The sequence below is a fragment of the Penicillium nucicola genome, assembly GCF_028828085.1.
Source record: "Penicillium nucicola strain IBT 29836 chromosome Unknown utg000013l, whole genome shotgun sequence".
NCBI lineage: Eukaryota > Fungi > Ascomycota > Eurotiomycetes > Eurotiales > Aspergillaceae > Penicillium > Penicillium nucicola.
The window spans coordinates 96,292-111,980 of NW_026643137.1; the positions used below are offsets into that span (position 1 = coordinate 96,292).

Here is a 15,689-nt window from a genome sequence, read left to right on the forward strand (position 1 = left end):
ACAGTCATTTTATACCGGTTGGAGGGGCGTTTTACAAGCTGGCAATCGGGAATGGGTGACTGTTATTGAAACAATCTGCGCCTCCGGGCGAGCGCTCCCACCTAGGCTGCGGCATATCGTACGATAACGATAATGACCCGTTATCGTTATCCGCAAATATGCCTCATCGCGGATAATGGATCATTATCATCATCGTCGTTGCAGATATCCGCGGATCTTTGAACGATAGTTTGGATATCAGCAAACTATCCGCACTAGCATAAAATTCGCTAACATATCCTGTTGTGGACGATCAGGTGATACTTATGAAGCTGACAAAACCTTATTCTACATGTGAATCTTTACATGTTTGGTCATGACAAGACTCATCCCCTATTTCCTTCACTTCTCCTGGGAAATAATAAGAAACAGTATTGATAAGAAACAGTATTGTATTCTTAAAAAAATGTCTTCTGCATAAAATATTGGGTTTAAGTATATAGCGAGCGAGTTGTAGTTACTTGTAAGTTTAAAATATTAATTAAGGGGTGATGGCTGGGCAGAGATATATGTTTGACACTAAGGGAACGTAGTAAATTTTCCTGGACCGTTTAATTTCAATATCTAAATGCACCAACAGTATAGTTTTGATCTTGAGAATAGTATGGATAGATTCGCTAGTTCGCATTTTAATTATACGTTTATTTATCTCAGCATGTTTACACAAAAAAGTAAGGCGCAATTTAGATTTGAAGTTTGGAAATGGGGGACTTCGTTTTTTTTTTGGGTTGGTGACGCGGATAATTATTGGATAATCCGAAGATAGTCGGCGGATTGTCAGCAGATTATCGTCAATTATCGTCTGAACCTCCCACATCCGCTTAATACATACCCAATTAGCATCGAGTATTATCGTGAGCACGTCGACATCGCGGGCGCACACGTTTGCCTACGCATCAATTTTTTCGCTAAATTTCTAGTAAGTCTCTTCCTTATATAATCGATCGTTCTACACTTGGTACCTGGTCCTCTACTCGACATGTCTGATTCCGAAGTATCAAGGAGCCAATATGACGCATCTCAGTTCGCCAACTCATTCATTGATTCAGACTTTCCACAATCAGATGAATCCTCAGACGTGTTGAGTAGTCAGAGCATAGCACATTCGACTCCTGTCTCAGACACTCCCCCTCCCCTCGATATCCTCGTGCCCCCGACTTACTACAGCGCGTCGGCAAACTCTTTCAATCATCTTATATTCTCTACAACTGCGACAAAACCGATCCAATGATGGAGATGTCTCAGATACAGTTTGTGAAACGGTGGCTAATGACTGAGTTTGGCAGCAAGAAAGAACTGCAGAAATCTATTAGATGGGATACTATACTGAAAAAGTCTGATGTTTGGAGCTCATTTGATCAGGTTGCAAATGCGCGGAGTGGCGAGCCCAAGGTTATGTGTAAACGCGGTCAGAATGTGATCGTTCACCCAGGGGTTAAGCGTGCCGGTCCGTCTCCCATAAAAAACCATCTTACTAGTACAGTCTGTGTTCAGCCACGGACAACTACAAAGCAAGGCATTAACCAGCTACTACGAGAGATGGTACGTCTATCCTAGATCAAATCTCTATTGAAAACTAACCTTGTCTATTTCTACCTAGCCGCGAAGATCAACAAGCACGGAATTCAGCCAGACCACCTTCCAGAAGAAGATCCTCAGGTTTATCACAACCACCCGTCTCCCATTCCGCACTGTCGAGCAACAAGAGTTCAAAGACCTACTGCAATATATCAGGCTAGCGAAGTCAGAACTCAATATCCCGTCCGCCCGCAGTATAAGACGTCTTTTGGATAATGAAGTCCAGGAACAATAGCAAAGTGTACTCAGTAAGCTTCCTTCTAGAAGCTATCTCTCTATCGCACTCGGTTGCTGGACCTCTCCTTTTGGCCAGGCATTTTTGGCAATCACTGGATACTTTCTCGACCAGGGCTTGAATTACTGTAAAGTTCTTCTTGGATTTGAGCATATGCAGGGATCTCATACTGGGACTCATCTAAGTGAGACTGTTATCCGAATCCTCCAAGAGCATGGTATTACCGACCGAGTATTATCAATCACAACTCATAATGCATCAAACAACAACACAATGATCCAAGGCGTTCAAGAGATGGTTCAGTCCCACGCTCTTCACAATACCTCTGTTTTCCGAGTACCATGCATTGTGCACGTTATACAACTTAGCCTGAAAGACCTCCTTGGAAAGATCAAAGCGAACCCAAAGAATGCAGAGGCCGAGTCAGAGTGGTCAGGTGAACGTACGAAGTCGCTACAGTCCGCTCCAGGTTACGCTTCAGGGAATATCGTGGCTACTTTGAAGAAGGTAAATGTATCATGTTGTATCCCGAGAATATAATTGCTAAAAAAGCCTAGATTCGAGAGCTCACTGTATTCATTACCGCCAGTCCTCAGCGCCGAGAGGCTTTCCGGGCGCTTCAAATAACAGAGCCCAAGCTTCTACCGATTCAGGATGTCCGTACACGCTGGAATTCTACTTTCTTAATGCTCGAACGTGCCAAGAAACTACAGCGAGTCTTCAACCAGTACTGTGCAACCCACCAATACGTTCAATTTCAGCTCGGCCAAGAGGAATGGCGCCAAGTGGAGTATCTCCTTTTGGTCACAAAGCCTTTCTTTCATTACACCAAGATCTTGTCCAAGACTCAAGATGTTACTGTTCATTCGGTCTTCAGCATCTATAAGGAGCTCTTTAACCATCTTGATGATGTTGCGGAGTTACTAGAACGCAAGACTGTCCCTTGGAAAAAGAGAATGCTTCAGGCACTACAGGCAGCGAAACAGAAACTCTCAAAGTACCACAGAGCGACCGGCAGTGAATCGTTTGGCACAGTTTATGCAATTGCAACTATTCTGTGTCCATCGAAGAAGCTTCGGTTTTTTGAAGGCGATGACTGGAAAGAGAAAAACGAGAAGGGAGAAGATATCAATTGGATGGAGATCTATCGGGATAAACTACAGAAGGAATTTGACCAATATCAACAACGCATAACCCGCCGCAAGGAGCCCTCTCAAGCCCAAGTCTCTCAAGAAGTGGACGAAGAGGAGCTTGATCTGATGATGGATTTGCACGCTTTACACAGTGAAATTGACCGACCGGAGGATGAGATCACACGATATCTTGCACAGGGTCTGTATACTTCCCTGCTTTATTATACGGCTTTCCAGCTAAGTTATACTATAGGTCTTACCAAAGGAAAGCCAAGGGTGTTCTGGAAGGAGCATGAGCATGAATATCCAGTGCTTGCAGCGATGGCGCGGGATAATCTGGCAACACCTGCTAGTGGCGCTGGTGTTGAGCGGCTCTTCAATTGTGCTCGTGATGTCTGTCACTATCGCCGGGGGCAGCTTAAACCAGAAACCATCAGGTCTCTAATGCTTCATCTGTTCGCATCGAAGTTCGAGCTTCAACAAACCGAGCTCGAGATGATCAAGGAGTATCTCTCTAGCGGAGAGGTTGCCATACTCGATCAGACATGGAAGCCAGCTCCGTCGCTTCACGATATCGAGCCGATCAGTGAAAACGAAGAAGATGGTAATCAAGCGGAGGATGGATCGGATGACTCAGAAAATGATTTGGGATATAGTTATACAGTTGAGCAGGCGACTCCTACACCGGTTCCAATCCGGGGCAAGCAACCACGGCGCAAGCGGCCTCATAGTGCCGTTGAGCCTCAGGATGATGGTGATAAGGATCTCCCGCTTCCTGATATGCCAACTGAGAAGCCCACGCAGGGGAGATCGGGGAGGATTCGGAAGAAGCCAAAGCAGCCAGATGGATTTGAGTTTGATAACCTGTGATATGATCTTGAATAATTGAATGCTGTTGCAATAAAGCTAGACAAAGTAGATTAATTTGGAGAAAAGATCGTAGGCCAGTCATTCCCGTGACAAATATACAATCAATTACACATTGAATACCCCAAAAAATACAGGGGAGAATGCATAATTTATGCAAACTCGCTCAGGTCACGAGTCTTAGCATGTTTGCAATATTTGTTATCGTACGATAATCTGCGGATATCCGCAAATGAAAATATAATTATCGTATCGTATCGTTGCGGATAATTCGATAATGAATTTATATCGTTATCCGCGATTTACGGATACGATAATCGATTATCTGCCGATAATTTGGATAGTGCCGCAGCCTAGTCATTAGATGGAATTCTCGTCAACAAATCTCAGCCGGTCACTGTATGGTCGACATCGTCACCAAGACTAGTTTCTATCACAGTATCATCTATGGTTGAGAGTGAGGCCGATAGGGACGAGATAGCTTCATTGCTCTGATCCGGATAGGGCTGCTTAGCCCTTAGAGAGCCTAAGACACAAGTGGTAGTGTCAATGTATCGTTTTTTCTAGCGTTTGCGGTACTCCTTGGCACGGATGGCATCGAGACGACGGTGGTGAAGGACATGGGGATCTTGATCTGCATCAGAGAGAAACCTTATATTAATCGCGCGGTCCAAACCACTAGAGATGCTTATTTCATGCTCATTGGAATTAGAACATGTCTTTAGCCCCTCCTCTTCCGAAATCTCAGGACGGGACTGAGCTGGTCGGTCCTCTAGGGGAACAACCCGCTCTTCTTTAGTTTCCCTCTCTGCTCGTCGACGAGCCCTATTTTGGCGTTGCCGCTCCCGTATCCGCCTCTTAGCCTCGTCAACGCTGAAGTGCGGATGGGACCTTTGCGGATATTTCAAATCAGATAGGCTTTTTCGAGTCATTTTAAAAATAAAAAGTGCCGACAAAGGCGAATAGAATGGGCATCCACCCATTTCAAGTTTCTTTATTCAGGGGGCGTAAAGACGAGAAAAGCTAGGACCGGATCTCACGGAATCTGATACATCCATTTTCGACTTGCTTGACATATTACATTGGTTGATAGAAGCATTTCTGACAGCGATTCAAGGACTCAGTCCGTATGGATTGGCGGAGCTCCACCTTAGCCTCCGTTTGTGGCTAGACAAAATCCCTCCATCACTATTTCTATGCTGATTAGATGAGGCTCCGGGACAGAATAGATAGTCGCTTCAGTGGATCAGAAGTGGATTCGCTGTCACGCTAGCATTGAACTGATCTCAGACTGTATGTGACGGAGGTAATACAACTGATTAAAATCCGAAAGATATTAATGCGATTTTAGTTACTTCAAATCCATAAAGTACATTGCTAAATGATTAACAACAAAGAAGGGACGTAGTCGCGTCGCGTCTCCGTCCAGGTATGGAGATGGCCCCGTATTCATCAGGGGCCAATAAGCGCACAGAAAATTCGGACCCTGCCCCGGGTCCCTTAAGGCATTATTGATTAGGGTCTAGGTGAGGCTGCCGAGGACCGGCAAATGCCACAGCTCCGTCCTCCATCATCATTGATTTACCGTTGTTTGACACGATGCAAACAAAGAAAAGTGTCGTGAGATGAGTCACTCTGGTCGAGGCTGCAGATTTATGCGCGTTCGAAAGGCGGAAGATGTACCGCTCATCATAATGCGGCGGACAGGCCGCGAGTCGGTAAATCTGCTGATGGTCTCCAAAATGACCAAACCAGCGGCCATAACTCCATGGCTATTGCATTTAGGAAACTGCGGATTAAATTTTCGAAATGCCAGAACATTGCTTTATAACTACAGTGCAGTTTCTAAGTGTATATAGTTGTGATTGTTGTAAGTCGAGGTCAAGATTTAGTATATGGAAGGAGATTCTGCATTGACAGCATTCCAGTGCTCCGCATAGCATAGGAGGCTACAAAATCATAGAGATTAACGCATCAACTATATTGAAAGTGGGGCCTATGGTTCAGATGGGAGAAGCAGAGGCCCTCTGTCTTCTGAGGAAAAGGACATCAGTCCCTGTTCCTGAAGTCTTCAATGCTTACACCCACCGGAGGAATAAATGACGCCAACAAATAGGGCAAGGATGATTGGCTTGACCCGCTCCCAGAATTAGGGCGATAACCTGCCCCTCATCACCAGGCACTTGTTAAGAAAAACCTGAAGTGATACCCTTCTATTCTGCTGTACGTTTGACAACGTTTCCCTAATTAAACGATCATCTCGGCATGGACACCACTGTTTTCAGTCCGCAACGCAGGCATGGTATAAACGGCTGGTCGCCCCGTACTAGGTCGATAAACTGGCTCATAGGGAGCTGGCCACCGCACCGCGAGCAGATTTGCATACCGGTGCGGCCTCGCGGGGGCAAAACACACCCCTTTCGCCCTTCGCTGACAAGGAAGAGGGTGCTTATCCGCGACAATATCCTCTCCGTGGGAGCGGGATGGAAAGCATCTACCAAAGTTGGTCATCTACGAAAATCGATAACACTCTGCCGGCGGCCTACACTGTACAGAAAGCTACCCAGGAACCGGGCGTACTTGCTGTCGCAGCTACGCACGGGCCATAATTTGTGATATTCAAAGAACGATTCGAAATTGGAAAGGACATCTGAGGGATGAACACAGAAAGGCCGGAGGAGAGACTATAGTAGAATGATTGTTCACCACTTCAACATCCCTGAGAAATCAGAGGTGCGTTCGAATCAGCATTCGGCTATCATTTGTGGAGTGATATAACCATGATGTACAGGACTTTTTTAATTCACATGTTCGTCGGTCGACCATACTCCCTCCAATTCCAGCTCACTATAGCGTCAGTAGGGCTGTTGACGATATTGCCGGTATACCGATTTTGACGATACGATATCGGCTACTTTTGAATTTGTCGATGCCGATTGCCGGTTCGATATCGGCGGACTTCAAATTTGACGATATCGCCACTCACGATATCGTCCTATCGTATCGGTATCGGCACATTACTCCTATAGAATAATCTAGAGAGCGAACGAGCTTTCGTCGGATAGCAGTTTCATTTAACAATTTATGATTGCAGAACCGGAATATCCCGATGGCATAATGGAACCAAATCCCTTGACCGCTACCACTTATACCCATCGCGAATCAACATCAGCATTCTTATGGTATCCCCTTTCAAAGAATATCTCCGAATGCCTAGCACATCCCTTGCTGTACTAAAGACTCTCTCGACAGCAACTTCAGAAGCAGAAATCGCTAGATAGTCCCTGGCTGCTGCTGCCATCCGCGGATACTCGCCCTTGTGCATCTTCCACCAATTACAGAGCCAGTTCCGGTCGGTCGTGTCTGTGACGCTGATCGGAGGGGTGTCGAAGTACTTATCAATATCTGAGAGCGGTGGATCTCGCGCCTGCAACTTCTTCAGCATTCTAGACTCCACATCACTATGCTGCAGTGAAGACAACTGTGATGCAGCGGCATTTTGCTCCGGGTTACTAGCCGCGTATACCTGATGGAGATTGGTGCGGATCGTTTCCAGAATCATTGTCCCTGCATTGCCATCTTGAAGTTCCCGTAAGACCATTTCACCTTTGACTCGGGGATCCAAGATGAGGGCAGTGTAGTAGGTGTCGCAGTCATCCATAATGGAATAGTACTTTTCGTATTTCTTCATCCCTTCTTTCACTGCAGCTATGATATCTCGATCCAGTTTTGCGAAGTTACCATTGCCCTCCATCACGTCATCAAGCAATTCGTGTAGCTTATAGTAAATCGGGACTGCGAGGCTGATTTGCGGATTGCGTTTCGAGATGAACAAAGTAAGCTCATTGAACTTGTGGAGTACTGTGCGAATCTGTTCCAGCCGTGACCAATCTTGGAGAGTGAACGGCGGGAGTTCCTCCTGAAGGTTTAGGAACTTGTTGACTTGTTGCTTTCATCAGCAATTGAGGCTATTCGAAAGCAAGGATTTGACCATTATTTGCAAGGATAACATTCTCTCGACCCATAAGCTTGTTATTTGTTCCAGATCAAAGTACTTCCAAAAAGCTTGCTATAGCGGGTTTAAGGTGTTACAAATTCTGTCTGTCAACTACTATTAGACCTAACACTGATAAGCGACGATGACTTGCAGGAAACCGAACATCCGATTAGCCTAACCGAGAAAAACTTATATTTTTTTAGATCCGCTTATCGTGAGAGCATAACTTTGAGGCATCGATCTTGCTAAATTAAAAAGCCCGGGGAAACCAATACTCGTTCCTGGGGCTATCCAGTTCACTCCCAGGAGCTGTATGTATCCTAGGAGTTATGAGTCTGATCCCCAGGAGCGACCAAGAGCACTCCTAGGAACTATGCTATGGAATATAATCTCAGGAACATGAGGGTCTTGCGAAAGCGGTATCTGATACGGGTAATCAATTTGGAAGGCAAATTTGAACGCGGGCAAAGCATATCAAGACTCGTGTTGTGTCAAGAAACCGTGTGCAGCACTCCAATTTGTACCTAGCAGCAGTATTCGGTCCTTTACCAGCTGTCTGCAGCACCTTCAGTAGCGATCCTTCGTTGAGCCGAGAATAGTCTTTCACCCATGGTTGAGCAGATACCATGCCGTTCATCTTGTGAGGCGGGATCTCCAATTCATGGAGTCTTCCATGATGCATTTCTTGATGCGCGAAAGGATGACAAATATCAAGCAACTGCGTCAAAGACAACGCAATCGTATGCCTCCCCCGTGTTGCCTTCGCGCCATGTTACCAGTCTGCTGAACTCTTCTTACTATTCGCTAGCTCCTTTTCCTTTAGCCTTGTAGCTCTCTCATTTGGTCTCGTCCGCGTGTCTGTCTTTGTACCAGTGATTTCTCATGCCCATGTAATCACTCGTGTCTTCTAATTTTGGTACAGCCTTCCATGTCGATTATGACCCTCAGATTACCATCCGTACATTATATGTACTACCATCCATTTTTGTTCCTGCATTTTTTACAATCCGACGATGTTGAACAGGATGACATTCCCACCCTGATTCGGTTTTTTAATGAGGGCAACCGGCCTGGCCTATACCAACCAAACGCTTTTATCTGCATGCGGCGCTTTCCTCACCAGCTCCTCTGACAGTGACGACTTTCATATTCTTCTTCATGCTAGCAGCGTTGACCGGTTAGTAACTTCCACAGCCCCCGCAAGAACATGCCTGACATGTTCTAGACACCCGGGTGATCAAGAAGATACAGATTCATAATTCATGCATTGCCCCGAGGCGGCTCAGCCTATCGTAACCGTACTTGGAACTGTTCTTGAACGCGGGGGTCAGCTGAACGATGGCCCGACTCTATTACACTATCGTCTCCAATCTACAGTTTACAACAGTTCGTCTCGAAGCCATCACACATTTCTTTTGACCGCATACTTCAAAAAGAGACAACGTTGGGCGAACTTTCCACCACTAAGCATCAACACCAGCATTTTCCTGACTGGACGTATTTTTGGCGTCACCAAAGAGAATCGCCAATTAGCTGTGATTACGGACGATATATATTTCCTTCCAACCACATCACATTCTTTGCCCCCAACCCCATCAACAACTGGTAAACGAAGACGCCAGGACCGCTGGTCCCAAAGGGCTAACGCTCGGAGTCCATTGAACTCGTTGGCCTCGTTGGAGAAGGATACGACGTCGACCATCCAACTATCTTACACACCCACTGAAACCGATGCTCTAAATGACGACGAGGACGAAACCCAAATAACCTGGCCAGACACACCCGATGATACTCAATCCTCGCCACAACCGTACACTCCTACGCCAGGAAGACGTTCCCAAAGACCACGAAAATCATCCTATGCTATTGCCCAAACAAAATTGAACACTTGAAGCTTTAATCCGGTCTTGTACCTCTTCTATGGTCTGGGTATAAGTCATGCTGATAGCTTGCCTCCCTTATTGGTCTAACTTATTTCACATGCATGTTGACTTGCTCGCCAATTTAAGTCTCTATGTACACTTTACTTTCTTACCACCCCCTTCTTTTCATCGTTTCAGGGCTAAGGCGCGCCCCGCGCGCGTCTTCCAGTAGGTACAGGTCTAACCCTAATGCATGAATAGTGCGTATTAGGTGACACGCAATTTACGGATACGATAATCGATTATCTGCCGATAATTTAGATAGTGCCGCAGCCTATGTGCCGTAATGTATCTCGGTCGCCTAGTACCCTATGACAATAATCATTTCTCGAATCCGTGTAAACATCTATATTTGGAACGGGTTTAATCATCGCCGTGAAATTGATGGTGTTATGTAAATACGGAGATCCGAGCTCCGTTCGAGTCCGGAGTCCGAGTTCCGATCACGTGACCAGATTTATCTTTCCGCCAGCCCCAGCCTCCCCTTTTCCATTCTCTCAGGGCATTTCCTCTTCACCTTTATCCTCCAACATCATCATCATCATCCCGAAAGGAGGTATTGCTTTTGCTGTTCTCGCCGCCAGCCCTGTCATTCCTGTGTTATCATAGGACTCTCCGATTTCACTTGTTGACTTCGGATTGGGCACGTGCTCGTGACCAGGCCGCAAGTGCTTTACCACTTTACTCTCATCTTCTTATCAATATTCATTCAACATTTCACGCGAGTCAGGGCTGCTCAACATTTTAAAGCTCGGGTGGGAGGGTTTCTCAATACATTGAGGGTCTTACCTTTAATCTAGCGAAGATTGCAATCACACAATGACCACTACATCGCTAAACCAGACCTGGGTTTTGGATAAGGCGGTACTGGTTTATGCACTTGATTTTGATGTTTCTTGTTTTGCTCGCATTCGTGTTGCCTTTGATGCAAATACCAACCAAGGATCTATCTCCCTGAATGTTAAGGCAGATCTCGCTAACCTGAGCGGCAAATCGCAGGAGCTAAAATTGAACGTCCCTCCCGAAGTAGTCGAAACCTGTAAATTGTCCCGGAAAAGCAACGATGGCCTCTGTCCATCTGGTTTGGTTTCCATGCTTCCAACGCCTGTTACCCATGTTTCGGCCGCCTCAACACTGGAATTGACTCTGAACGAGACCGGCATTGTTCTTCGTCCAGCTAGGATGAAGTTTTTAAGCCCAGCCAAACCAGGAGACCTGAATTTCTACGCATTTGCAAGAGTCTGTCAATCCAAACTTCTCCGTCTACACTTTGCCAGACGACAATTTGCGGTGAAAGAACTTAATCAGCTGGAAACTTTCTCGGTTGCCCTGCAGAAAAGAAGCGTTCAGGCAGAGACTTTTGACTACGATCGCCATGGCTTGGCGCAGACAGACTGGCATGCCTTTAAGCTGTCGCATGAGCCACCCCCAGATTATGACGACGAGCAGGTGGATCAAGTGGATCCACCCCCATATCCCGTGTCCAGGAATGGCAAACGGCTCAGGTATTCTGCCATCTTCTCATCTTCTTGTGTAGTTTGGCGTTCAATGGCTCATCCACATAATTAAGGTCAATGTCATCTGGCGAGGAAAGACGAACAAGACCGCTCCTTTCATCCCCTCTATCGCTAGATTCTCCCACCGAAGTCGATCCATCGAGTCCATGCTCTACTTCGCCGGCCTCAATCTGCCCAACTGACTTCAAACATGCTTCCTCTCCTGGTCTTACAAAACTTAGCAGACTTGACCATCTGGAGAATGAGCTCCGTGATGTTTCCGATGACCAACTCTGCAAACTATTGATTCGATTAGGAAAGCAACATCTCCTGGCCAATGTAGTCAGCTTCCTGCCAAGCGAGTCTGGAAACGAGTCTGAGCAGATCAGATTTGCCACTTTCAAGAGTTTTGAACGCCGCCTCGAACAATATGTTAATGGCGAGATTGACCGCCGCTTCAAACAATTTGTTAATAAGGCCGTGAGCGAGTGCTGTGATCAGGTGCTTGATCAGGCGCTTGACCAACACAAAACGAACGCAGCCGATCTTGATGACCAGGTCGAGGATGGTAAGACCGACTTGTGCAATGCGACCAATGACTTTATGAAGGACCTGGAAGAAGAAGCGCAAAAGCACAAAGATGAAATAGATGAACAGGGGCAACAATGCCTGGATGTTATCGAGAATCGGGCGTTCGAGGTTGAGATGTCTACGCAGAAAGCAATCACAAAGCTTGAGCGCTGGTTCAATGCTTCTGCCCAGTCCTTACTTGATCGTAAGTCAAGCACTAGCCAGGAGTCGGACGTTATTGTTGTTAGACGCAGTTCCATTTAGATTTGGCACTAAGCTTAGATCTTCAAGATTGTCGTGCACTTGTATTCTTGTCCGCTACAAAGGTAGGTGACGAACGCATCCCTCAGAGAGTAGGCCACCCAAAACCTGACATCTACTCATGGGGAGATACCGTCCTTTGAAGATAGTCGCATGAGGGTCCCTGTCTAGGGGGTATGTCGGAGCATCCGGACTTTCAAGAAGGATTGACGCCAGAAACATCAATAGTCGGCACCTGTTTAGGGGAGTAGCCTAAGGCGGCCATCGTCCGTGTCATACAGAATGCCCTTTACGGATCAATGCAGTCCGTCGTATGTCAGCTTCTGCTTCATCATATGACCATCTCGTTTTATATCCACACTCAGCGGCCCGGTCCGTTGTCCACGCCTGTGGCCCCCGGCCAACCTGTCCCACCCGTCCCCGTCCCACAGGGAGATGGAGTCTGGTTAGGTTCCTCAACTGTGGTATGAAAAGTGGGCTACACACTATCCATCTACACCAGCCAAAGCGCTCAAATCAACCTTGGCGATTCATTCAGTAGGAGCTTCGGGGCTATTCCAGCGTGATGGATATTTGTTTGGGGGAACATTACGTCTTTGTGATTTCTGATTCATCCAGTACGAATTTCTCTCACCCTGCCGGATATACCGATCCCAATCCCAGAACGTGGTCTAAGCTAGACGCGTCTGCTAATTAACCGTCTCTGTGGTGTCGTAATGAGAGACTTTGTCGCGTCGTTGGCTCGTAAGGAAGGATGCAACCGAGACCAAGACGTTATAACGATTTCTCAGCGAGAACTGAAGTAACGACAGTCGATCAGTGGACAGTTGCGCTACCGACAACTGTCACAAGTCTCGCTGAATCGATCTTAGCCTGACCAAGGGCCGTTCATCAATCGCTAGGGTGATTCACTAAGCTCAGGAGGGTGAATTCCGAGCTGCAACAAGCTATTATACAAACAGCACCACCTGATATTTAAACCATCTCTTGCTCACTAACTGACCCACACAGAATTATTGTCAAAGGGCCAAAGTTGAGCCTACGTGAAAAATTGCCCAGAATAGTGGAGGTCGGTGTTTGTTTTCTGTCGAGGGCCACTGGCAAGAATGATTTCTCATAGCTCGGGAATAGACGTATTTTCTCTTGTTCCCACTGTACGTATGTTCTTTTGGAATCTAATCGGAGTCAAGGTAGAAGGTGACAGGAGAAACCTGAATTGGCTCATTTCCTACTGTCGTCAAAGAATTTTCGACACGTCAGAAGCAAGTCATCTGCTAATTGAGGAGGATTTACTGGAACATCTATCGAGGGGCACAATACTCTTGTTGATATGAATACGGGACAAGGTGTTAGAGACTCGCTACCTGAAATGATTCATCGCACCCTCATGGGAATGACGAGACTCCGTGAGGTCCAAATAAAGTCCCATGAGCATACTGCAGTATTTTATCGGTTCCATGGGTCTCCCCATAAGAATTATCACCATGGATGTCGTTTCGAAATCATCTAGACGAGGATTACGAGTCACTTTTGCATAATAATATTCCTTAGCATAGGCATAGGTCCATATCATCCCGGGAAGATCTGCTTATCGATCTTGGACAAGTTGGTTGACTTGAGAGTGCTGCTCAGGGCTCAACTTTTGGTACTGCCATCCAACAGAATATTGTTCTGCACGCAAATGAATCATCTCGCAAAAGCTCTTTGCGTTCCGAACACAGTGCAGTCCGCTCTGCGCATGCCCAAGTTGCCCCGGCTTTGTAGAATTTGTATGCTTCCAAAACGGTGCTAGCTGCGGGAGAATTATATCGCGGTTGGCAAACAAGTGGAAATGTCTGGGGGGAAGTTTGCGTTGGCTCAACAGGAGGGGTAGCAGTGGAGTGTTTCTTGACTTTCAAATGATCCGAGAGCATCGTAAGTGGCCGACATTTGAGTGTACGGGGAAAGTTATTGAGCAAAAACCTGTGTAGATTATTCAGAAGTCACTGGAAACAGAAGCTGGTTATATAGTGTTGTTTTGGTGAACAGTACGATTTAGGGAATACGCCACTATTACGCCCAGGTGACAGAACTGCATCTAGGCAGCGATTGATTCCGCCGCACTAGTCATGTAAGCATCCTAGTCCTTTGCGTTAGTCCGTTCGCTACTGTCGGGCTGTGCGGCTAGGAATCAAAATCTGGCCTCAAGCCCGCATCCTGGCCCGCAAGAAAGGCCCAATTAGATTGAGACTCGATAGGCCAAACATAATTGGTACTTTACGTGTTCCAAAGTGGAATAAGTGGCTAGACCATGTGGATAGTCTCAGGATCGACAGGGAGCTTGCAAAAGTCTTGGGAAGAAAAAATGTAACGTAATTCCCAAACCAGCTGGACACCCAAAATACCATAGTAAATGGAATAAATTACAACATAGCATCAGCTATTCTGAACAGGGGCGCACCATATCTCTGTATGACTTGGGGCTGCAGTCTGGGCAAACCACGTAAAAGTTCTACCAGGTCACGATCTGATGGATGTTGTGAGTTGACTTCACATCATTGAGTAAGCCATTCAAGTAGATTAGAGCTCGAAACTGTCATATTAAGAATATGGAGAGTATTTCAAGCCGTAGATGACAAACAGGAAAGAGACGAAGCATCTCTCACGCCCAAAATAACCCTAGCAGTATACTACGTGATTTTTTACCGTGGCGCTAGACATGGAGGCGGCAACTTCATGTGACAAGAGATGCATGACAAGTCTACCGTACGAAGAGCGATTTGAGACCTGTTAGGTTTCTTGGCTAGCCACTCAAACGCGGAGCCAGCATCCACCACATAACAGACTAACTCTACAGCGCGACAAAAGTCAGCAGTCATCAACAGCCAATGCTGCCATACTGATACAATATCATTACTGGTACGATCGACATTACCGGTTCCCTTTTTCGCATAGCGTACATGCAGCACCCTGAGCGTTGATACAATGAAGGTCGTCGAGGAGTTTCTGATAAGAGGCATACTGTACACTGGTTACAAAAGTAAAATTGGACCATTTGATTCCTAGTATGCTTAGCTATTGTAAACATAAAAAAGATAAGTGGAAAACGCGTTACTACCCCGAGAGCGCTAGATCATTATCGATACTCACTATAAGCCTCGGGGCTTAATATAAATAGACAGCTATTCTCATCGGGATTTCTAGAGAAAGCATTCGGAATTTTTCTTCCCACAGAGCAAGGTAAAACATTTTCGAGCTTGGTAATAAGTCTTATACTGATGAATGTCTTAGTAGTTTATCCAAGCAATTACTTGCTTTTTTATCTGGACATCCAAGGCAAAAGAGGTTTGCAATGCCTTATTTACTACAATAGCCACCTGACTTACATATAGTGTGGATCGAATAGTGGCCCAAAATACGTTAAGAGATCACCTTAAGTGGGGATGTTCCAAAAGAAAAGGATGCTCCTACAAAGAAGTCGATACATCGATGTCTCCCACAGCTATATCGCGATACAGGTGAAATATGTGAAGAGGGAACCAAGCCCAAAGCAATGGAGCTCGAAAGTGACTGCCCAAAGTGCCGCCCAGCCGCTCAGGAGAACAATTCTGG

At 46.1% G+C, this 15,689-nt stretch overlaps 4 protein-coding genes across 4 annotated transcripts; 2 read left to right on the forward strand and 2 right to left on the reverse strand.

The window, feature by feature from the left end:
• Nucleotides 1-1,161: 1,161 nt before the first annotated feature.
• On the forward strand, nucleotides 1,162-3,855 carry N7511_011275 (uncharacterized protein; the record flags this gene model as incomplete). Its single annotated transcript, XM_057133652.1, is given in 5 exon segments — nucleotides 1,162-1,581; nucleotides 1,640-1,837; nucleotides 1,853-2,359; nucleotides 2,410-3,184; nucleotides 3,239-3,855. Coding segments are annotated over 5 exon segments (2,517 nt in total), but the record flags the coding sequence as incomplete, so codon positions are not given.
• Nucleotides 3,856-4,415: 560 nt separating this feature from the next.
• Nucleotides 4,416-4,784, reverse strand: N7511_011276 (uncharacterized protein; the record flags this gene model as incomplete). The annotated part of the gene is made up of 1 exon (XM_057133653.1): nucleotides 4,416-4,784. One exon carries the CDS (start codon nucleotides 4,782-4,784, stop codon nucleotides 4,416-4,418), a length of 369 nt encoding a protein of 122 aa, XP_056978610.1.
• A 2,207-nt stretch (nucleotides 4,785-6,991) lies between these two features.
• On the reverse strand, nucleotides 6,992-7,606 carry N7511_011277 (hAT family dimerization domain-containing protein; the record flags this gene model as incomplete). Its single annotated transcript, XM_057133654.1, has 1 exon — nucleotides 6,992-7,606. One exon carries the CDS (start codon nucleotides 7,604-7,606, stop codon nucleotides 6,992-6,994), a length of 615 nt encoding a protein of 204 aa, XP_056978611.1.
• Nucleotides 7,607-10,590: 2,984 nt separating this feature from the next.
• On the forward strand, nucleotides 10,591-12,101 carry N7511_011278 (uncharacterized protein; the record flags this gene model as incomplete). The annotated part of the gene is made up of 2 exons (XM_057133655.1): nucleotides 10,591-11,276; nucleotides 11,342-12,101. The coding sequence occupies 2 exons, from the start codon at nucleotides 10,591-10,593 to the stop codon at nucleotides 12,099-12,101; spliced, it is 1,446 nt and encodes a 481-aa protein (XP_056978612.1).
• Nucleotides 12,102-15,689: the final 3,588 nt, after the last annotated feature.